Source organism: Stegostoma tigrinum, chromosome 5, assembly GCF_030684315.1.
Source record: "Stegostoma tigrinum isolate sSteTig4 chromosome 5, sSteTig4.hap1, whole genome shotgun sequence".
NCBI classification, from domain to species: Eukaryota; Metazoa; Chordata; class Chondrichthyes; order Orectolobiformes; family Stegostomatidae; genus Stegostoma; species Stegostoma tigrinum.
This window is the reverse complement of record NC_081358.1, coordinates 26,301,503-26,325,571: the sequence shown is the minus strand read 5'-3', so window position 1 is coordinate 26,325,571 and position 24,069 is coordinate 26,301,503. Positions and strand designations below refer to the sequence as shown.

At 42.7% G+C, this 24,069-nt stretch overlaps 1 protein-coding gene across 1 annotated transcript; it reads left to right on the top strand.

Moving 5' to 3' along the window:
- Positions 1 to 10,846: 10,846 nt before the first annotated feature.
- tmem70 (transmembrane protein 70) lies at positions 10,847 to 18,216 on the top strand. The gene is made up of 3 exons (XM_048529936.2): positions 10,847 to 11,071; positions 15,002 to 15,104; positions 15,213 to 18,216. The coding sequence occupies exons 1-3, from the start codon at positions 10,877 to 10,879 to the stop codon at positions 15,644 to 15,646; spliced, it is 732 nt and encodes a 243-aa protein (XP_048385893.1). The 5' UTR covers positions 10,847 to 10,876; the 3' UTR covers positions 15,647 to 18,216.
- Positions 18,217 to 24,069: the final 5,853 nt, after the last annotated feature.

The window sequence follows — 24,069 nt, the reverse complement described above, 5'->3', positions numbered from 1 at the left end:
CACGACTCTGACCCCAGAGAACGTCGAGGAGCTTAAGAGGGAGTATGCTGGTTGGAGAACCGTGAAACCCCTCTTTGAGTCTCCGGGCGACTGGTGGGAGACAGTGAAGGAGAACATCAAGAGGTTCTTTGTCCTCAAGGGTGTTCGGAAGGCGAGGGAGAGGCAGGGAAAGCTGTCGCGACTCTAGAAAAGGATGCAGAACCTGCTCCTTCTGCAATCGATGGGGGTCGATGTCACAGAGGACCTCCGCGAGGTGAGTGCCAGCAAGCCTCATTCTTTGCCGCAGAGGCCTCCAGGATAATCTTCCAGTCCAGGGTCCACTCCGTGGAGCAGGACGAGACATGCTCGCGTTTCTTCTTTCAGAAAGTGCACAAAGAGAGCTCTGTGCTTAGCCGGCTGAAGGAGGACGACGGCTCGGTGACGTCGTCTCGGCCCAACATTTTGAGGATCAGCAGATCCTTCTATGCCGGACTGTACGACACGTAGCCCACGGACAGCACGGCCTCTGAGTCATTCCTGTCATCTATCACGGAGGTCTTAGACGATGGCACGAGGGAGTGGCTAGACCGGCCGATATCCCTGGACGAGCTGACCAGAGCCCTCAAGTCCTTTGAGAGGAATAAGACTCCCAGGAGCGACGGCTTACCGGTCAAGCTGTATTCCGCTCTGTGGGACCTGGTCGGCCAGGACCTGCTGGAGGTGTACGATAGTGCGCTTCAGTCAGGGGAAATGTGCAAGCCCATGAGGAAGGGCATCATCACCCTCGTTTACAAGAGGAAGGGGGAGAGGGAAGAAATTAAGAATTGGCATCCCATTTCATTATTGAACGTGGACTACAAAATCCTGGCCAAGGTCATAGCCAACCGGGTCAGGTCTGTCCTGGAGTCCGTGATTCACCCTGACCAAACCTGTGCTGTGCCGGGCAGGAAGATCGCTGAGAGCCTCGCACTCATCAGGGATACGATCGCCTCCGTGCAGGACAGGAGGGTGGACACCTGCCTCGTCAGCCTGGACCAGGAGAAGGCCTTCGATAGGGTCTCTCATGCTTACATGAGGGACACCCTCTCAAAATTGGGGTTCGGGGAGGGCATCCGCAATTGGATCCGGCTGCTCTATACCAACATTGTTAGCGCAGTCTTGATCAATGGGTGGGAATTGGGCAGTTTTCCCATCAGATTTGGAGTCAGGCAGGGCTGCCCGCTCTCTCCTGCCTTGTTCGTGTGCTGTATGGAGCCCTTCGCCGCATCCATCAGGAAGGACGTGAGCCTGAAGGGCGTGACTATCCCAGGCAACAGAGGCCTGCAGGTCAAGACCGCTCTGTACGTGGACAACATCGCCGTCTTCTGCACCGATCGTTGGTCGGTGAGTAGGCTGTTGGACATTTGCAGCCAGTTTGAACTGGCCTCGGGTGCCAAAGTCAATAGGGGTAAGAGCGAGGCCATGTTCTTCGGGAACTGGGACGACCGCTCCTTCATCCCCTACACCGTCAGGACAGACTACCTGAAGGTGCTGGGTGTATGGTTCGGTGGAGCTGGGGCGTGCACGAAGACTTGGGAAGAGCGTATCACCAAACTGAAGCAGAAGCTGGGCAGGTGGACACTCCGGTCCCTCTCCATCGCGGGTAAGAACCTGGTTGTCAGGTGCGAGGGGCTTTCGGTACTGTTGTATGTGGCGCAGGCCTGGCCTATTCCCTGGACCTGCGCCACTGCGGTCACCCGGGCCATCTTCCACTTCATTTGGGGGTCGAGGATGGACCGGGTCTGCAGGGACACCATGTACAAAGACCTGGAAAACAGGGGAAAGGACATACCGAACGCCACCCTCACCCTGATGGCTACCTTTGTGTGTGGCTGCATCAAGCTGTGTGTAGATCCTCAGTACGCAAACACCAAGTGTCACTACTTACTGAGGTTCTACCTGTCCCCGGTGTTGCGAAGGATGGGCCTGACCTCGTTGCCGCAGAACACTCCGAGTAGTTGGACCGTCCCGTACCACCTGTCCTTCGTGGAGAAATTTTTGAAAGGAAACACCTTTGACCACAAGGCCGTCAGGCAGTGGTCAGCACGTATTATCCTCAGGACCCTTCGGGAAAAGGAGAGGGTGGATCCCGTCGTGTGGTTCCCCACGCAGACTGCCAAAGGCATTTGGCAGAATGCCTCATCGCCAGAACTTTCAAACAAGCACAAGGACATTCCTTGGCTGGCGGTAAGAGGGGCTCTGCCAGTGAGATCCTTTATGCATGCCCGGAATCTCTGCGCCACCGCACGCTGCCTTTGAGGCGGCTGTGCGGGCGACGAGACTGTCTATCACCTCCTTCGGGAGTGTGCCTATGCGCAGGAGGTCTGGAGGGGGATGCAGTGGTATTTGTCGAGGTTCGTCCTGAGCAGCTCCGTGACACGGGACTCTGTGTTCTACGGGCTGTTTCCTGGGACGCACACCGAGACGAAAATCAACTGTGCCTGGAAGACCATCAATGCGGTGAAAGATGCTCTTTGGTCTGCCTGCAACTTGCTGGTCTGGCAGCTGAAAGAACTGACCCCGACCGAGTGTTGCAAACTGGCGCACTCCAAGGTCCAGGACTACGTGCTGAGGGACGCGCTAAAGCTTGGGGCAGCCGTTGCCAAGGCGCAGTGGGGAAAGACCATGGTATGAAACCCCTTGTCCAGAATAGAAAAAAGGGCCCTATCTGGTAACTGGGCCCAGCTGACGCCTTCCCCGACTGGTCAGGGGGCCAACGGGGACTGTGCGGGGAGACGGCTGCCGGGGTATTTTCTTTGGTTTGTTTCTTTTTCTTCTTTGTTTTGTTTTTTTCCTTTTAGTTGGTGTATGTACCCCCTGGGTAACCCGGAGCGGCTTGCATGACTGGGTAGGTGTATAAATGTTTTATTTTTTGTATATTCTATGAATAAAGTATATTTTTTCAGATAAAAAAAAGTGATGAAATGTCTGAAAACAAACCTTCCAACTCAGCGAGCAAACTCACATCCAGAACCTCAACCTGAGCTACAAATCTTCTCAAAACTCACAGCACCCTCACAACCCCACGGTGAGGGGTCAGGGAGGCGCAGCACCTTGACAACCCGCAGTGAGGGGTCAGGGAGGCGCAGCACCTTCACAGGCTGCACTGTAGGCTGGGAAAATGAAGCACTTTCACATGCTGGAGAGGAAGGTCAGGGAAATAGCAGTGTACAGGCTGCAGGAAGAATTTAAGGAGGCGCAAGATTCTTTGTAGGCACAGGAAGGATTTAGTGACATGCAGCAGCTGTGTGAGAAATCATATTCTGCAATTGCACATTAAAACAACGAATAAATATATTCCAGTTTTGTGGTATTGATATATACCTGTCTGAGTTTGAACACTATGAAGTTAACTTGTGTTAACTTGACATACTTGCAACTGCATAAACTGGTTTTGACTGGTCAGAACCAGTATAAGTTGATAAGGTGACTGAATGTGTGAGAGCTTTCTTCTTTATGAATAGTACCTAAGTCAAGATACCAAAAACCAATCAAAAATCAGTTGGTTTGGTATAGAGGGGAGTAACAATTGTTTACAGTGTAAGAATGGAAGTCAAAACCATGTTTGTTGTAACAGAGTGGATACGGATTCAAAAGGAGGGACTAATTTTATTCCTAATCTGAGAAATACAAGTAGCCCGAATAAGGGACAAGCAGTCCCCAGTGCCTGCAAGTGATCAAGAAGTTTGAAAGTGAAGTCGACTCGACTAATCCATTATGGGTTTATAAAAAAAAATGTCAATCAAGGGATATGCACTGGATGAGCAGCATTTATTATTTATTCCTAAATGCACCTGAGAAGGTGGTGGTGAGTTGTCTTGAACTGCTGCAGCCTATTTGGTGTAGCTAAACACATATGCTCTAAGGGATGGAGTTCCAACATTTTGACCCAGTTACAGTGATTTAGTTCCATGTCAGGATGTCTAAGAGACTTGGTGATCAGCTTTGCAGGTGTCTGTATTTCCATGGACGTGCTGCCCTTGACCTAGGTATTTAAGGTTGAGGGTATGCAAGGTACTATCCAAGGTGCCATGGTAAATTTGTGCAATGAACCTTTCAGCTGTTATCCACTGTTGGTACTGAGCATCAGTGGAATCTTTCTATGGTACCAGTCAAGTGGATTGTTTTGTTTTGAATGTGAGTGTTGTTGGAAGTGCACTCATCCAGAGAAGTAGGGACAATTTCTTAACACTCCTGACTTGGGCCTTAAAGACAGTGGGCAAACGTTGAAGAGTTTAGAGATGAATTATTTACTGTGGAATTCCTAGCCTCTGATCTATTCTTGTAATCACTATTTGGATATGTGGTCCAGTTCAGTTTATGGGCAATGTAACCCCAGATGTTGATCATAGGGGATTCAGCAGTGATAATGCTGTTGAAAGTCAAAGGGTGATGATCAGATTCCTTATTGTTCATGATGGTCATTGCCAGGCACCTTTGTGCTACTTGCAACTTGTCAGCTCAAGCTTGGATGTTACGCAGGTCCTTGTTGCATTTGGACATTGATTGCTGCAGTACCTGAGGAGTTGTGAATGGTTTGAACATTGTGCAATCAGTGAACATCACCACTTCTGACCTTATGGCAGAAAGACAATCACTGTTGAAAGAGGCCAAGTTAGTTGGGTCTAGGGCACGACCCTGAAGAACTCCTGCAGTGATGTTTCCGGAACTGTGATGACTGACCTTCACAATCACAACAATTTTACTTTTTGTTATGTATAATTCCAACCCAATGGAGAAGTTTTCTCCCTGATTTCTATTGACTCTAGTTTTGGTATGGCTCCTTGATGTCAAGGAGAGTCAATTTCAAGATAACAAAGTGTGGAGCTGGATGAACATAGCAGGCCAAGCAGCATCTTAGGAGCACAAAAACTGATGTTTCGGGCCTAGACCCTTCATCAGAAAGAACGCTGCTTACTGCTCTAACATAACCTTGGTGCTCTGTAATCAGTACCATGAAAGATACAGGTAAATGTCCCATATGCGTTTTAAATATTCTATTAACCAGACCTGCAGCCATCAGGGGTCTGTGGACAAGCACCCGCACCCCCCCCCCCCCCCCGGAACCCCTTTACCTCTCAAACTGTCTGGTTCCTCTGAGCTTCCTTGTACCCTGCCATTCATTGAGTACTCTCTTGTCTTATTCCTTCTTCCAAACATTTTTCTCACATTTTTGAGAGTTCAATTCCATCTGCTGCTGATCTACCCATCAATCCATCTATATGCTCCTGTGATAGTTAGTCATTGAGGCAGTCCATAATAGAATGATTCTCGTGAGGGATTTTCAAAACCAGATTGGCAAAAATGAAGAATTTGTGAAAATTACTGAGGTTATGACTCACGGTGTCATTAACATCAATAAGTTAGATGTGTATACTAGATTGTACTACTGTTCTAACTTGTATCATAAAATATCGTATTTTTGTTCAAAGCTATGGAATCCTGTGGTTCTAATCAATTCGTAAGTCACTGGATCTCATATTTTGGCTACTTTGAAAATAGAATGTTCAAATCATCAAGGTACAGTCACACATTCCACACAGAACATGACTTTAAATCAATCAGAATAGAATTAAACACACAGGTAAGGTCAACGAATAGAGTTAAAGTAAAATAGATTAGTAATTGAATTCTAAGAATCATCCACAAAGGACTGAGGTAAGGAGTACCAGACTGACATGACTGATGTGAGAATAGAGACTGGATCAGTTTGGACTATATTCACTGAAATTTAGAAGAATGAAGATGAATCTAATAGAAACCTGTAAAGGACTATACAACGTAAATGCAGGATGTTCCTGATGAAATGCAGAATGTTGCTGATCCCTAAACAGATCATAGTATAATTTGGTGATCTGGTCTGGGATTGTAACAATATCTATGTATTAATGTACCATTGATTTACATGCTAATAAAAACCAAGAAGGTATAGATGTGATTATCAAATTGATAGCTTTCTCTTTGGGATACTTGTGTCCTTGCTTATGAACTTGAGAGCTAAATTTGACACTGTGGTCACTGGGGGAGGTAAATAAAGATCTCAAGGCAGACATCCCTTCTGCTCATGTGACAAGATCACTTGAAAGTTAATAATGTGTGACATGGTCTTTAGATGCCAGTATACATGTGCAAATGTTATTTGTTTTATGTGAAGTAACTATCATGTGGAAATGCATAGTGAAAAGCACTGAAGAATGGGCCTTGGAAATATGGAACTGATTTTCAAACAACATGACATGAAATGCTAATGTGGCCCCTTGAACCAGACAACATTTTCAGATCATCAAGGTACAGTCACACATTCCACACAGAACATGACTTTAAATCAATCAGAATAGAATTAAACACACAGGTAAGGTCAAGGAATAGAGTTAAAGTAAAATAGATTAGTAATTGAATTCTAAGAATCATCCACAAAGGACTGAGGTAGGGAATACCAGACTGACATGACTGATGTGAGAATAGAGACTGGATCAGTTTGGACTATATTCACTGAAATTTAGAAGAATGAAGATGAATCTAATAGAAACCTGTAAAGGACTATACAGCGTAAATGCAGGATGTTCCTGATGACTACAAAGTGCAGAACAAGGGGTCACAGTCTAAGGACACAGCCTAGGCCATTTAGGACTGAGACGAAGAGAAGGTGAGCCTGTGGGATTCTGCGCCATAGAAAGCAGTTGAGGCCAAACATCCAGCTTCACACTTTGTTATCTTGGATTCTTCAGCATCTGCAGTTCCCATTATCTCTGAGGCCAAACATATTTAACATTTTCAAAAGATAGATACAGTTCTTAGGGCAAAAGGGATCAAAAGGTATGGGGTGAAAGCAGAGACAGGGTACTGCGTTGGATGATCAGATAAATATTTAAAGGCAGATTAGATTTGAAGGCCTAAGTGTCCTATCCTGTTCCTATTTTCTATGTTTTAATGAATGCTATAGAATGTTAAGGTTTATTGATAATATATCAAGCTGTAGCAGCAACACTGCTTTAAAAAGGATGTTACTGGGTAAGGAGAACTGTAGCTGGGGACTATCACTACAGATAGTAATTATGAGCCACTTCGTATTCAATTTTTTGCATTAACAAGAAATAATAGGGATTAAGGACAAATTGCACATTTCCATTACCCTCAATCTTCAAAAGTAGTGGAGGGAATAAACAGAACCTCAAAACTGTTGAAAAAGCTACCTAGATCACCCCTCTCAATTGTCAAAATTGTATCTTGGAAATGTCACAAGTGACTATCAGAAAGGGTGAAGGATTTAGAATAAGGTGTGAATGCCTTGATATGCCTGGCTGAAGACAGCCTTTGTTATTCCAGCTTCCAAAAAGGACTGGAATGGGAGAAGGTGGGAATGGATCAGTATTCATAAACATTATACAATTGGCTGCAATATTTCCCATTTAGGAGAGTGCAGAAATAGCTTAGATTAGTTGAAGTTTTGTAAAAGACACTAAGGAATTGTAGCATGTTATATCGAGTGAGGAAAATGAGAATAGCTCAACTACTTCAAGTTCCTCTTCAGGTTCCTCTTCAGCTTTGAGCAGATGAAGTGTACACTTGCATGGGGCAGTCAAAAGCTATCTTGATTCATGCTCTTTATTACAGAGAATGGTGTCAATCTGTCTGATTTTTCAGTGAACAGCTAGCATGACATAGTCAGTCACAATATCTCTTCTCCTATTAGTCATTGTAACCTATCTCTCTGAACTTGTTACATTCCGTTCCCTCAAGGCCAACCCTTACATTGATGTTATCAAACTTGGAATGACAGGGGTGTGCTGTTGTTGATTTTTTACCAACTTCCAACCAAGTTGGTAAATAATCTTGCAGGGACTGAGCACCAAACTTTCCTTTTATCAAAACCTGGACCATGATCCCACTGTGAAATATCAAGCTATTGTTTCCGGCAGTTAGCTCTTGATCTCCTCCAGAGATTGTCCCTCCACAATATCATGCCTGAGTCTTCATTCCAGAACAGCCCACCTATCTCCTCCTCAAAATGTGCAAACCAGACTATCCTTCTAGAAGGCCAGGGAGCATCAGAAGAGTAGGAAAATTGACATTTCGGGTCGGGACCGTTCTTCAGAAATAGGGGAGGGGGAAGTAAGCTCAGAAATAAATAGAGAGGAGGGGTGGGGCTGGGGAAGGTATCCCTCAGCCCCAGCTCTGCCCCTCCTCCATCTATTTATTCCTGAAGACTCAGACACTGTTATCTCTGACTCCAGCATTGGCGGTTCTTACTATCCCTGTCCTTTCAGAAGCACTGATTAACTCTGTTTCCTGCTCCACTGAACTCATTTCTTTCCACCTTGACTCTACTAAGGTCTCTCCCCACCTGTACTCTTGATTCTTCTCAATGCTCTACAGCATTTTAACAACTTCCAGCTTCATACTGCTAACCACCTCCTCATCACAATGGACATTCAAACTAGTGACACTTCTATCCCCACCAGATCAGACTTAAGATGCTTCTCCACTGAATGGAAGCATGGTGATCAACTATCCCAATTTCATGAGACATTTGAGGCAGTTGTCTGGATTAACTGCAGCCAGGCACAGTTGGTCCCATATTTCAGCCTTTTAGCACACGTACAATTTGTGATGTGTAATATGAGAGATCCGCCTGGCAGCCTATTCCTGAAGTCGAGCAAGAACTTTGTCACATCTCCTCATAGCTCTTAAACTTCACTAGCAAACAATCCCCATGCACCAACATATCCACTTCCGGTTTTCCAAGTTTACCAACCATTTCCCATCCACCACCTTCCTCCTCTGCCTGGCTAAACCTAGTCTCATGTAGCATAACTTCTTTAACCTATTTCACATTCTCTAATGAAGAGGTCTTGCATGGGCCCTAGCTATCCAGGCTTTTAGTAGGATACGTGAAGCTTTTCTTGATGGATTCCTACTCAGGTCCCCCTCCTCTATCCCTTTGGCAATATGTCTATTACTGTTTCTGCTCTCATCTGGAACTCAAAAACTTAAATCAATTTTAATCATCACAGAATCTCTAGTCTGGAAGCAGGCCCTTTAGCCCAACAAGTTCACACCGAAACTCAGAGCATCCTACCTAGACCCATCCCCATATAACCCATCTGATCTACACATCCCTGAACACTACAGGCAATTTAGCATGGCCAATCCACCTAGCCTGCACATCTTTGGACTGTGGGAGGAAACCGAAGGAAATCCACACAGACAAGGAGTTAATGTGCAAACTCCACACAGGCAGTCGCCTGAGGGTACGGTGTAAGGAGATGAAGCTGATCCTTTACTAAGAACAGATCATTCAGCACTGAAAGATCAGAGGGTGTTGTGAATATAATGCAAGAGGTGAGCTTGGGTGAAGGAATGGTCTCAAGACACCAGTGAAAGGAAGAATGATCTCGAGGGACACTGGGATCCATGAGTTCTTGGAGCTCAAAATAATGGATGGAATGAAACTGGAACACATCAGATTTGAGATACAGTGAATCTGTTACTGGACACAGATTGTATTAAACTGTATAAGTGACAATGCATGGCAATTTCAGGATATGTTGAGATAAATATTGGATTTTACCCTATTCATGGGTGGATTCCAAACAAGATAGAATTTCAAGAGCAAAAACAGAAGTTGCTGGAAAAACATAAGCGGTCTGGCAGCATGTGTGAAGAAAATAAAAAAAATCAGAAAATTGACGAGGGTCACTGACTCAAAACGTTAACTGATTTTTCTTTCTTCACAGATGCTGCCAGACCTGCTGGACTTTTCCCAACAACTTCTGTTTTTGTTCCTGATTTACAGCTTCCGCAGTTCTCTTGGCTTTTATTAAGATGGAGCTTCAGTTGGAATCAAATGTGGAATAAGCCAGAGTTGGAGATAGTTACCGAGAAAGGAGATGCGAAAGCGAGTTGGTTGTGATTCTATCAAGGAAAGGAATGAGAAAGATAAAGTAAAGGAGACAAATGGAGATCTTATCTGCGAGACAAACAGAATTTCTTGAAGGTAAGTATTTCTGGAAAAGAAATGGCAGCAAATTAAACATTACACCAAAAGCAAAATACTGTGGATGCCAGAAATCTGAAATAAAAATTGAAAATGCTGTAAATATTCTGTAGATCTGACAGCAACTGTGGAAAGAACAATTTAAAAGCAATCCCCTTGGGCACAGTGCTGCAGAGTTAGCAAGGCTAATGAAAATATTCCATTAGCTGGGGACTGGCAATTAAGGCTAAGGTGTAAACTTGAGATGATTCCTTATATAAGTAATAAAATGTAAAGTTAGATAGCCAACAATAACCTAAATCCACTTTGGCTTCAATAGCAGAAACAAAACAAAGAACTGCGAATGCTCGTGATGTGAAACACAAAAAAAATTGCTGGAGAAACACAGCAGGTCTGGCAGCATCTGTGGAGAGAAAAAAGAACAGCACTGAGTCCTTCAGAATGCCTGTGTTTTGTTTATTCTTCTTCAGAGTTCAGTTCAGTGAGATGCTGTCTATAACCTTAACTCCTACTTGTGACCAGGGTATACACTGACATTCTCACTCCTGTCAGCTTTCCAGTGTTGTACCAACATTTCCTTTCGTGTGAACGACGTTAAAACCAACACCTGCTGTCCACCATTGATTGTCCTTGAGCTTAAAGGGTAAAAAGTTTCGGTTCCGCCAATGTTTGACATCTGAAGTCGGGAGGGAGAGCTTAGCTCTACGTTCATTGACGAAACTCTTCCGACCAACTCCATCAGCTCCTCCTGTTTATGTACTGGGGGGCGGAGCTTCTGTCGTAGGCGCCTTGCTGATTGGCAGCTGACAGCGGCCCAATGGTATCTGAGTTTGTTGGGAGGTGCAGTCGGCAGGTTGGAAGATGGCGGTGCTGTTGCTGCTCATGTCGAGGAGCCGCTCAGTGTCTCTGTGTCGATTGAGGGTGACAGGTCTGTGTACAGCTGTACGGCCTTTCTCCGGTCTCAGCGTTCACTGCCCCACGTTTCAGCTGTCCGACGCCCAGCGGCTGAATGGCCCTGGAGTGCCCTGGGTTGTCGTTAGTCGCCGAAGCCCACAGGTAGAGTCAGTCAGTTGATTAATTAATTAATCAGTGAGTGAGGGACGTTGGGCCGTGTCTCCGGAGGGGGTCACTCGGTGTGATTTGTAAAATATCCACCTTCTGCTTCACGACAGCGACTCCGAACCCCAGGGAAGGAAACGTGGAAGAAAGGGGCATGAATAGTCTATTCGACTCCTCGAGGCAGCACCGCCATTCAGAATGATCATCCAGCTCAGCACCTTAATCCCACTCTCCCCATAAACCCTCACTTCAACCCCCCTCCCCCAATCATCCCTTGATCTACCCTCACTCCCATCCTGTGCCCATTGATTCACATGCCCCGCATCCTTTGAACAAAGTCCAGTACGGCAGAGGAACTGGACCTTCGGCCGTCCAATCCCGTGCCGGCACATTTTGCTCACTGCGTAAAACTGTCTTTGCGTACAGGATCCGTATCCCTGTATTTCCTTCCTATTCCCGTCCCTTGACTCCTTTGGCCATGTGCTATATCTACCTCTTTCATGTAAACAGTGTTTTAACCTCAGTCGCTTTCTGTGGCAATAAATTCCACAGGCTCACCACTCATCGGGTGAAGAAATTTAACCTGGAATAGTACAGTACAGGAACAGGTCCTTCAACCTACCGTATCTGCACTGACCGTGATGCCGTTCTAAACGAATCCCATCCGCCTGCCGGTGGCCTGTATCTGTCTGAACCCTGCTTTTTCGTATGCCTGTCTAAATGCCTCTTAAGTGTTGTTATTGCATCTGCTTCTACCACCTCACCTGACGATGCATTTCAGGCTTCAACCACTCTGTGTTTGCGTAGAAATATAGAAGATAGGAGCAGGAGGAGGCAATATGGCCCTTTGAGCCTACTCTGTCATTATTCGTGATTGTTCAACTCAATAGCAAAATCCTACTTTCTCCCCATAAGCTTTGATCCCATTCGCCCCAAGTGCTGTATTTAGTCGCCTCTTGAATACATTGTGTTTTGGCATCAACGACTTCCTGTGGCAATGAATTCCACAGGCTCACCATCCTTTGGATGAAGAAGTGTCTCCTCTCCGTCCTAGGGCGGCATGGTGGCTCAGTGGTTAGCACTGCAGCCTCACAGTGCCAGGGACCTGGGTTCGATTCTAGCCTCAGGCAACTGTCTGTGTGGAGTTTGCGCATTCTCCCCGTGTCTGCGTGGGTTTCCTTCCACAGTCCAAAGATGTGCAGGCTAGGTGGATTGGCCATGCTAAATTGCCCGTAGTGTTCAAGGGTGTGTGGGTTATAGGGGGATGGGTCTGCGTGGGACGCTTCAAGGGGCAGTGTGGACTTGTTGGGCCAAAGGGCCTGTTTCCACACTGTAGGGAATCTAATCTAAATCGTCTACCCTGAGTCGTGACCCCGAGTTCTGGACACACCCACCATCAGGAATGTCCTCCCTGCTTCTATCCTGTCCAGTCCTGTTAAAATTTTATAAGTCTCTGAGATCACCCCCTCATTTGTCTGAACTCTAGCGAAAACAATCCCAACCTAGTCAATCTCTCCTCATACCTGTCAGACCCGTGATCCCCTGAGGGAAAAGAAACATTTGCCTTGTCCAGCCTCTTTAAATTTTCTCCCCTCACTTTAAACCTGTGCCCTGTTATATTTGATATTTCCACCCTGGGAAAAGGACTGACTATCCAGGCCTCTCCCAATTTATGTTCTGGTATCACATCGCCCTCAGCCTCCGATGCTCTTGTGAACACCATCCAAGCTTGCTTTATGGCTAACAGACTCTGGTCCAGGCAACATTCTGGTAAACTTCTTTTGCACCCTCTCCAAAGCCTCCACATTCTTCCTATATTTGTAGTGACCAGACTGCACACAAATGTAGTGTTGTTCAGGTGGAGCATAGCTTGTTACTATTATTCTTGATGCCTTGACTGACAAAGGCAAGCATGCTGTACATAATCTCAAGTCCTAAAACCTTTACCCCTTATCCTTAAACTATGAACCCACTTCTGGACTCCCCCCACAATCAGGAACATCCTTCCTGCATCTAGCCTATGAATACCTATTTCATAGGTTTCCAAAGGTGGAATATTGCATTGTGATAATTTAGTCCTGGCACAGCAGATGCACATATGGGTAATAAATATGTTCCTGGATCTTCTATCAGAAAGATAGGGAATGGAGAAAGGGACAGTTAACAAAATTTATTTAGCAACATGTTATAATGGTGTTGTGACTGGATGTTCAAGAGATCAAGGAGAATCTGTTTGTTTCGAGCTTGGAGACAATTGAGCTGCCATGACATTTTTGGATGTCAATAGACCACCAGCTAGCAAAATAGATAGACAAGAACAAATTCACTGACAAATTACTGATTGTTACAAGTATCATAGAATGGATGACTTTATTTGCCCCACTATATACTGGCTAATAATAGACTGAGGGGCATGAGTTTCTAGAGTGTATTTGGGATAACTTTCTACATTGTTATGTCTAGACCACTGAGAAAGGAGACATTGCTGGATCTGATTTTATGGAGTTATGTCAAAAGGATCAAAAGTCAGAAGGAAATATTTAGGGAATAGCAGTGACCGTTAAGTTTAAGTTAGCTATGGAAGAGTACAAGTCGTGATTCACACCATTCTTCTGGTCAGGTTGTTGTCTTGCTCATCGAGTTGGCTTGTTCTCATTTAGACATTTCATCACCATATTAGGTGAAATCATCTGTGGAGCCTCTGATGAAGCAGTGTTATTCTACTCTGCTTGTAATTTATACTGTTTGGTGCATTATGGTGAGTAGTATCATTTCTGGTTTTGATCTGAATGGGTTTGTAAATTGGGTCCAATTCTACGTATTTGTTGATTGCATTACGGGTGGAGAACCATGCCTCAAGGAATTTTTGTGCATGTCTATGTTTGGTTTGAAGTACTACACTCACCTTGTCCCAGTTAAACTGAAGGCCTTCGATGTCTGAGTGTACCAATATTAAGGAGAGGAACTCTCCTTAATATTGGTACCTCAGACAACGAAGGCCTTCAGTTTAACTGGGACAAGGTGAGTGTAGTAGCCCAAGTCAAACGTAGACACACACGGGAATTCCTCGAGGCATGGTTCTCCACCTGTAATGCAAACAACAAATACGTAGAATTGGACCCAATTTACAAACCCATTCAGATCAAAACCAGAAATGACACTACTCACCATAATGCATAATTTGATACAGTGCAGGAGAGACTGGGATTAGACATTTCTCAAGATTAGTGCTACTATGGGAGCTGAAAGGGGGCATAGACATTTTGCTCAAAGATGGAGGTAGTAAGATTTACTATGCAGAAAATGAATATATTACTACTTATTAAAACTGAAACTACTTGCTGATGGGGAGAGGTATGACTTAACAAAGAAAACTATTCTCTTGAGTGAAGATGCTGATGTAGTCCTAATATTGCTGGTTTAGTAATCCCAAAACCTAACCTAAAACCTGCATTAGAGACAGATTGAAAGCCCACCACAGTGGCCAGTGGAATTTGAATTCATTTAATCAATCTGAAATTGATTATCGATTGATTGTCATAAAAGCCAATCTAGCTCACTCGTGTCCTTTATAGTGGAAAATCTGCTCTATTTTTGTCCAATTATGCTACTTCAGACCCACAGCAATGTGATTGACTCTTTTAACAGCTCACTGATATGGCCTAACAAACAATGCAGTTCAAGGACATATCAGGATGGAGAATTGATGCTGATCTTACAGTAATTCCCATGTCGCATGGACAAATAAAAGCCCATGGCCCAAAAGACACACAAAATATATTTCTCTGCTGTATGAGAAACAGCAGTGAAGCTGGATGATGTGCTCACACTTATAATATCTGACTTCCTTTATTGAAATTCATTTATTACCAAATCCAATTATCCAGTTTTGTACAAATACTACAAGCACTTTTCTTGTGTGTGCAGATTTACTTTGCACTCGGGCAACCTATTTGCCACTTTTGCTCAGATGGCAACAATTTGGAAGGACGGTTGATTTACAGTGGAAACTTGGCCAGAGTAGTACATGGTAAAAAAAATTAATTTTTAAAAAAAAGTGTTTGCATCATTTCTAAATTTTAAAGCTGATAATGAAATTAACCCTTTTTTCTTGTCTCAATTATCTTTCTATTTATAGGGGTGAAATTCTTCTCCTACTCCACCAGCATTTTCAGTTTGTGTATGATGCCTTATGTTCTCCTCCATTCTGGTCTTGCAGTTCAGAGTCCTGCGTTACAAATGGCTTTCTGCAGCATAATGGGATTCTTTACTTTTTTAAGTCCGATGGTATTGCACCTCCTCACCAAAGGTTATGTGATCCACCTATATCATGACGCAAAAACTGACACTTACACAGCTATCACTTACAGTGTTCTCCTCCGGCAGAAGAAAACGGTTTTCCATCAAAAGGACGTGAAAGTTCCAGGAGTCAGCAAAATGTTCACCACGTTTTATGCAAACAAAATGTCATTGCTAGTAAATCCAGTTCTTTTCTGGCATCCAAATGACTACAGTCACCTAATGGGTTACGATCAGCCCTTCTCCTTTAATTTGGATGAACTAAAAAAGTAATGATGTAAAGGAAATTAACTTTGGCAAGACGATATCACTTTACAGCTGTTTCCTCCATCATTACAGTCGACAGCTATGTGCAAGTTTTAATTTTATACACTTAGATTGAACATGAATTCTGTTTAAAACAAGGAAAACGTGCTGCAGATACAGGAAGTTGAAATAAAAAAAAAACATTTTGTGATCCCTCAGTAGATCACGCAGCATCTATTCTTTATTAATGTTAAATTGACATTTCAAGTTTATGTCTCTTCATCAAGATCCTTGCTGAGGACAGATCTGTCTGGGTATTGTGTACATCACGATTTGATTCTGGTGTTATTTCTGTTATGTACTGTTACAATATGCATTATTTACAATAGTTCTAGGTTTTGTTTCTTGTATAACCTCCACACATTTTACACTGTCTAATAAGAAGTGTTTTTGATTATAAGAACTGACTTGTGCTTTCTGTTTAATTTTCATGTTCTCCTGTTAAACAAGAAATAGCTGTGATCGAGACGATAATTATTGCAATTGCCCCCTGGCCTCTACCATTATTGCTTTGAACTACTTGCTGGAGAGTCGTGGAGCTGTTTTGTTTTAAAGAAACGGTTTCTTCCTAATGCACAGAATATTTGGCTGAGTAGAGTACAGAATTAAAACAAAGCATAGGTTGCTAGTGACTGAGATTTAAGCATCTGACTTTTATTAAAAGTTTATTATTTGATAGGAGCTGTCCCTTTCTGCTGATGACCCTCGATCTTCTATCCCTTACTTTTGTGAGGAATGCCTGTTTGATCACAGGAAGGTAATGACAGAGGATCAGGTCGTTTTTACTGCTGCCATGCCACATCATTTTAGTAACTTCACTTTTCCTCCTTGGAGAATTTTTCACAGGTGAGAGCTTCACATTTGTGACCAAAATACCATTCTGATTTGCTGATCAATGAGACACTGGGAAATTACTGCTTGGTGCATCAAAAAAAACTAGACAAAAGCAAAATACTGTGTTAGAAATCTGAAATGAGAACAAAAATGCTGGAAAAGCTCAAAAGACAGCATCTGTGGACTGAAACAGAAAATTGTTTAAGATAGTTCCCTCTGTTCTGATGAGAAGAAACATTTGTTTACTTTTGAAAACTGGTGATGTTCTATTTTTATTTCTAAAATATTGTGTTCATTCAGTTTCATTTTCTATAAAATATTGGCATGACTGATGTAAGAACTGTATAGATGAAGAAGACAATAGCATCTGGTTCTATTGCACAGGAATTCTCTTCAATTATATTTTCTAAAGATTATTAAAAAGTGAGAGTGGCGAATCGGCTTTCTTTTTTCTTAATTCTGCTGAGAAATATGTACGGGCCATTTCTAGTTTCAATTTGTGAAAATCAACAGATATTTGACGTTAAGGCAATTTGCTCTGGTGTCAGCAAATTGGAGACTTCTCACGCTTGTAATAAAAGCTGATAATGCAATGATGTCAAAATAAAACCAGTTTCATTATTGGGTAACAGAATTACTTGCATTAATACAGGACGAGTCACAACACTTGATATTACAAAGTGCTTTACAGTCAATTAGGTTGTTATGAAACATAGTCAGTATTGTAAAGTACAGAATTTTGGCAGCCAGTTTGAACACAACAAGCTCCCACAAACAAATATGATGACCATATTTTTAAAAACTAATTTGCGTATAAAATTGCAGCTTAATTCTGTTTCATTGCATTAGAATTCTAGATTTTCTCATTTAAAAATAAAATGCATGAATGTTTGAAAAGTAACCTGAATATGGATTGTCATTGTATGGAGAGCAGGTTTTACATGAGTTTCCTCTGGAATGTTATATGTGGTCCAGAACCTATTCTAAATGTTGCAATTAATTAAAAATGACTTAACCAGATGGTGCATTTGCTAACCAAATAATCTTCCACTGTGTTCTAATTTTAGTGGAATAGAATGAAGGAATTGGAAATGACTGATTTATTATAAGGAGTAACAATAGTTGGCAGCATTAATACTTAAAATCCTTTTAGAACTTCTTTAATATTCCCCTTCTTTCATTCGCTGATTCTCCAAGTTTTTGTGGAGTCAAGGACATGTAGCTTCTCATGACACCAGGCTAGTTACAGTGGTTAAAATGGATTTATGATTGTTTTATATCTTCCATCCAAATGGGGAAAGTGCATGGCTTTCTGCATTGTAACTCAGCTTTGTACTTTTATTTCTGACTTTCTTGGCATTTTTAAAGAAATACATTTTCAGTGTAAGTAACCACTAGCTTTGGGCCAGGGATATTTTAAGTTGTTTCTTTAATTTGTGAACATTTGCTGGAGAATTGAAGGAAGCACATTTGTTATGTTCTGTTGATGTATCATGAGCAGAATAATTAGTTTCTGTGTTGGGGTGCAGATGTAGGCTGTCTGGAACTTCCAATTGCCATTTCTGTATTGAAAACTTCATGTAGGATTATTATTACAAAATCCTCATGTTATTGGTTATATTTATCAAATCCCAGCATCCTTGACCCTAAACACAGCTGCCTTTGTTGAGTAATATTTCCAAATAAACCTGTATAAAATTTAATGTGAATTTGAGTCTTTAATTGCAAAAGCCACTTTACAACATTTACAGGTTATTTACAGCAACACCTGAGTCGCGCAATAAACACTGATAAAGGGTTTAGGCCCGAAACGTAAGCTTTTGTGCTCCTGAGATGCTGCTTGGCCTGCTGTGTTCATCCAGCTTCAGACTTGTTATCTTGGATTCTCCAGCATCTGCAGTTCCCATTATCACTCAAACTCTGAATAATTAAGGTTTTAGATTGATTTTTGTCAGAGCAGTATTGTAGGAGTTATCGAAACACGATATTTTCTTGCTTGTTTTCGGTTATGGGATGTGAACTCGGTAGACTTTGTGGTGCTGTTCGAGGTTGATAGTTTTTGAATTTTTTTTAACTTGGCTAATTATCATTAATCTGCTAAATTGAGATCTTGGTAATGAAGCTAAATACTGAAATGTTTGCCCTGTTGATAAATATGAATGATTCTTTGGTGTTCCAATTTTAGAACATAGAACAGTACAGCACAGAACAGGCCCTTCAGCCCACAATGTTGTGCCGACCATTGATCCTCATGTATGCACCCTCAAATTTCTGTGACCATATGCATGTCCAGCAGCCTCTTAAATGACCCAAATGACCTTGCTTCCACAACTGCTGCTGGCAACGCATTCCATGCTCTCACAACTCTGTGTAAAGAACCCGCCTCTGACATCCCCTCTATACTTTCCTCCAACCAGCTTAAAACTATGACCCCTCGTGCTATCCATTTCTACCCTGGGAAATAGTCTCTGGCTATCAACTCTATCTATGCCTCTCATTATCTTGTATACCTCAATTAGGTCCCCTCTCCTCCTTTTCTCCAATGAAAAGAGACCGAGCTCAGTCAACCTCTCTTCATAAGTTAAGCCCTCCAGTCCAGGCAGCATCCTGGTAAACCTCCTCTGAACCCTCTCCAAAGCATCCACATCTTTCCTATAATAGGGCGATCGGAACTGGACGCAGTATTCCAAGTGCGGTCTAACCAAAGTTTTATAGAGCTGCAACAAGATCTCACGACTCTTAAACTCAATCCCCCTGTTAATGAAAGCCAAAACACCATATGCTTTCTTAACAACCCTGTCCACTTGGGTGGCCATTTTAAGGGATCTATGTATCTGCACACCAAGATCCCTCTGTTCCTCCACACTGCCAAGAATCCTATCCTTAATCCCGTACTCAGCTTTCAAATTCGACCTTCCAAAATGCATCACCTTGCATTTATCCAGGTTGAACTCCATCTGCCACCTCTCAGCCCATCTCTGCATCCTGTCAATGTCCCGCTGCAGCCTACAACAGCCCTCTACACTGTCAACGACACCTCCGACCTTTGTGTCGTCTGCAAACTTGCTGACCCATCCTTCAATCCCCTCATCCAAGTCATTAATAAAAATTACAAACAGTAGAGGCCCAAGGACAGAGCCCTGTGGAACACCACTCACCACTGACTTGCAGGCAGAATATTTTCCCTCTACTACCACTCGCTGTCTTCTATTGGCCAGCCAGTTCTGTATCCAGGCAGCTAAGCTCCCCTGTATCCCATTCCTCCTGACCTTCTGAATGAGCCTACCGTGGGGAACCTTATCAAATGCCTTACTGAAGTCCATATACACCACATCCACAGCTCGACCCTCATCAACTTTTCTAGTCACATCCTCAAAGAACTCTAAGGTTTGTGAGGCATGACCTGCCCCTCACAAAGCCGTGTTGACTGCATTTGATCAAGCCATGCTCTTCCAGATGGTCATAAATCCTATCCCTCAGAATCCTTTCTAACACCTTGCAGACGACAGACGTGAGACTTACTGGTCTGTAATTGCTGGGGATTTCCCTATTTCCTTTCTTGAAGAGAGGAGTTACATTTGCCTCTCTTCAGTCCTCAGGTATGACTCCAGTGGACAGCGAGGATGCAAAGATCTTCGCAAGTGGCGAAGCGATTGCATTTCTCACTTCCCAAAGCAGCCGAGGACAAATCTGGTCCGGGCCTGGCGACTTGTCAATCTTAATGTTTGACAAAATTTTCAGCACATCAGCTTCCTCTATCTCTATCCATTCCAGCATGCACACCTGCTCTTCAAAGGTTTCATTCACTACAAAGTTCGTTTCTTTCGTAAAGACAAGCAAAAAACTCATTTAGGGCTTCCCCTACCTCCTCAGACTCCACACACAAGTTCCCTATGCTATCCCTGATCGGCCCTACTCTTTCTTTGACCATTCTCTTATTCCTTATTTTGTTTGAAGTATTTTAAAGTATATTGCCACTGTGTGGTGAATATACCCTTTAACTGGTTCCAAGAACATAAATAGATGCTGTCGAAGGCTAATTGGAGCTTTAAACCAGCTCTGCCATTCATTCATTGCCTGGGTAATCTCTGTCTTGTTTCCACCTTCCCTATACCTTTTAATTCCTTTAGTATCACAATTCTGTCCGGTTTTATCATGAATATCCTGAATGATTCTTAATGAAGAGTTGAACTATTGTAGACCATTTTAGTTTTGACAATTGCTTCTTTATAACTTGGCACAGTGTTGGTTTATTGAACCTGACGACTGATGCTCAGTATGATGACCATCTACAGTGTTAACTTTATACACTTCATTGGACTTTCTTACTAATTTTGTTATATAAATGAGTAAAACTGATAAGAATGTGGACCTAAAAGCCTTGATACTTGCTTTTTAAAAAGAATTAGCTGCATTAGTTATGAATTTGATTTAGTACTAAACATTCTTTCATTGGTACTTCAGTTAGTGTCTAAATGTTCAATTTAAAAATCTTCAACATTTTAGCTGACTTATGTGGAAAAAAAACTTTTCAATAAAATTGATATTCCATGGTGTTATAAAGTTTTCTGCTTTCTTAACCCCACATACTATACTTAATGTGAAAATTACTGGTCTTATAAAAACCATTGATTTTTGTATAATATAAGTAATCTTTGTACATAACAACTAGTGAACCGATTTTAATTAATTTGTATATTTGTTTAGTACTATAGATTAAAAGCATGTATTTAAATTTAATAATCTATATACTGTACACCATATGCCACTTTCTAATACATCTATTATAACTGATCCACATTATTGAACACCTTCATGTGATGCTCTGCCATTTATGATCCTGCCTGATTGACATTTCATTGTTTTTTATTCACATTATTTGGAAAGAATTATGGGGATACAGAAACAAACATGAAGACTCATTTTTCCACAGCCCCCTTGGATAGAAAATTCTAAAGATTCACAAGTTCAAGTTAAAAAAGCAAAAGCTCCTCGTCCTTAAATGGCATTCCCCTAATTTTTAAATTGTGTCCCTGGTTCCATTTACCTACATCTATCCCTTTTAAGTACTTTGTAAGTTTCAATGAGATTACTTTTTATTCTACAAGATTTTAGAGAATACAGATCCAAATTGTCCTCATAGAATCATTCTGGCATCCTGGGAACAAGCCTGGCGAGCCATTGGTGCATTCCTGGAACATTATTACCAATGCATCCCCTATCCTATTAGTAACTTTGTTCAATATAGTGGGATGCATCCTGTCAAGTCCGGTGCAATTATGGTATTTAGTTCCTTAACACCTTTTTTCTCTAGTGATAGTTATTGTGTTTATTTCCTCAATTCCTTTTGTACATTTATTTAGTACTTTTGGAATGTTCTTACTGTCTTCTACTGTGAAGACTAACGCAAAATGTTTATTCAACTCCTCTGTCATTCATTGGTTCTCCATTATTATTTCCCCAGTCTCATTCTCTGAGGCATCACTTGGTTTTTCTCTTCCTTTATGTATACTTAAAGAGGCTCTTGTAGTTTGTCTTTGATATTGCAAGATTACCCTTAATTTATTTTCCCTTTTTTGGTTTTGAAAAACTTTCCCAGTTTTCTGGCTTACTGCTACCCTTTGCCACACCTGATGTTTGGTTTTAATTCAGTCTGATGCTATCCTTAATTTTGTGGTTATCCGTGATTGGCTTGTCCGCTTCTTAGAATCCTGTTCTTCTCTGGAATATTTCTTTGTTGTGAACTGGTCTGCTATTGATCCTCATCTCTGCTACTAAACTCCTTTTTCAGTCCACTGCAGCCAGTTGTATCCTGAATCTTTTGTGAATACCCTTATTTTCGCTAAACATAGTTATTTCTGAGATAATGGGAACTGCAGATGCTGGAGAATCCAAGATAAAATGTGGAGCTGGATGAACACAGCAGGCCAAGCAGCATCTTTTGTGCTCCTGAGATGCTGCCTGGTCTGCTGTGTTCATCCAGCTCCACATTTTGTTGTATCATAGTTATTTCTGACCCAGATTTGTCCCCTCAAGCTGAGTTCTGAATTCTACCTTGTCATAGTCACTGTTTCCTAGAGGGAAACAGACATAATGTATTAAACCTGCCCCATTATCCATCACTGGATCCAAAATAGCTTAATCCCTGATTGATTCCACCTTGTTTTGTGCTCAGAAACTGTCCCAAATACACTTTATGTGAATTCTTCCACATGGCTTTTTCTGCCAGTCTGACTGTGGTAACCTACATGAAGATTAAAATCACTCATGATTAGTGTGCTGTGTTTGTTAAATGCCCTCAGTCCTAATTTATTCCCTGTATTATTTACATAACTACTGTTTGGAGACCTATACACAGTTTCTACCAGAGTTTCCTTTCCATTTTTATTTCTTGTATCCACCCATTTGGTTTCTACATCTTCTGATATTGATCATTTATTGCTATCATACTTATTCTGTCCAATACCAATAATCCTACCCTACCACTCTTTCCATCCTGCCTATTCTTTCAAAAAGTAACCTACCTCTGAATATTTTGTCCCCAGCTTTGATCTCCGTGTAACCATGGCCTCTGTAATGGTTATACCATTCCTGACTTGTGTCTCATAGATAATGGACAGGCTTTGATGAGTCAAAAAGCGAGTTGCTTGCTGCAGGATTCCTAGCTTCTTACCTGTTGTTGTATTTATGTGCAAGTCCAGTTCAGTTTCTGGCTTATGGTAACCCTCCCCCAGGCTGTTGATAATGGAGCTTTCAGAAATGGCAAGAGACAATGGTTATAATCTCTTCTTGGAGATGATCATTGCCATTTGTGTGGCATGCACGTTACTTGTCATGTTGCTTCTCAAACCTGGATGTTGTGCAGGTCTTGCTGCAATTGAACATGGACAACTTCTTTGTAGGTTACGTGGAACAGTCCCTCTTCCGCACCAACACAGGCCCCAAACCCCACCTCTTCCTCCGTTACATTGATGACTGTATCGGCGCCGCCTCTTGCTCCCCAGAGGAGCTCGAACAGTTCATCCACTTCACCAACACCTTCCACCCCAACCTTCAGTTCACCTGGGCCATCTCCAGCACATCCCTCACCTTCCTGGACCCCTCAGTCTCCATCTCAGGCAACCAACTTGTAACTGATGTCCATTTCAAGCCCACCGACTCCCACAGCTACCTAGAATACCCCTTCTCCCACCCACCCTCCTGCAAAAATTCCATCCCCTATTCCCAATTCGTCCGCCTCCACTGCATCTGCTCCCACAATGAGGCATTCCACTCCCGCACATCCCAGATGTCCAAGTTCTTCAAGGACTGCAACTTTCCCCCCACAGTGGTCGAGAACGCCCTTGACCGCGTCTCCTGCATTTCCTGCAACACATCCCTCACACCCCGCCCCTGCCACACCTGCCCCAAGAGGATCCCCCTCATTCTCACACACCACCCCACCAACCTCCGGATACAACGCATCATCCTCCGACACATCCGCCATCTACAATCCGACCCCACCACCCAAGACGTTTTTCCATTCCCACCCTTGTCTGCTTTCCGGAGAGACCACT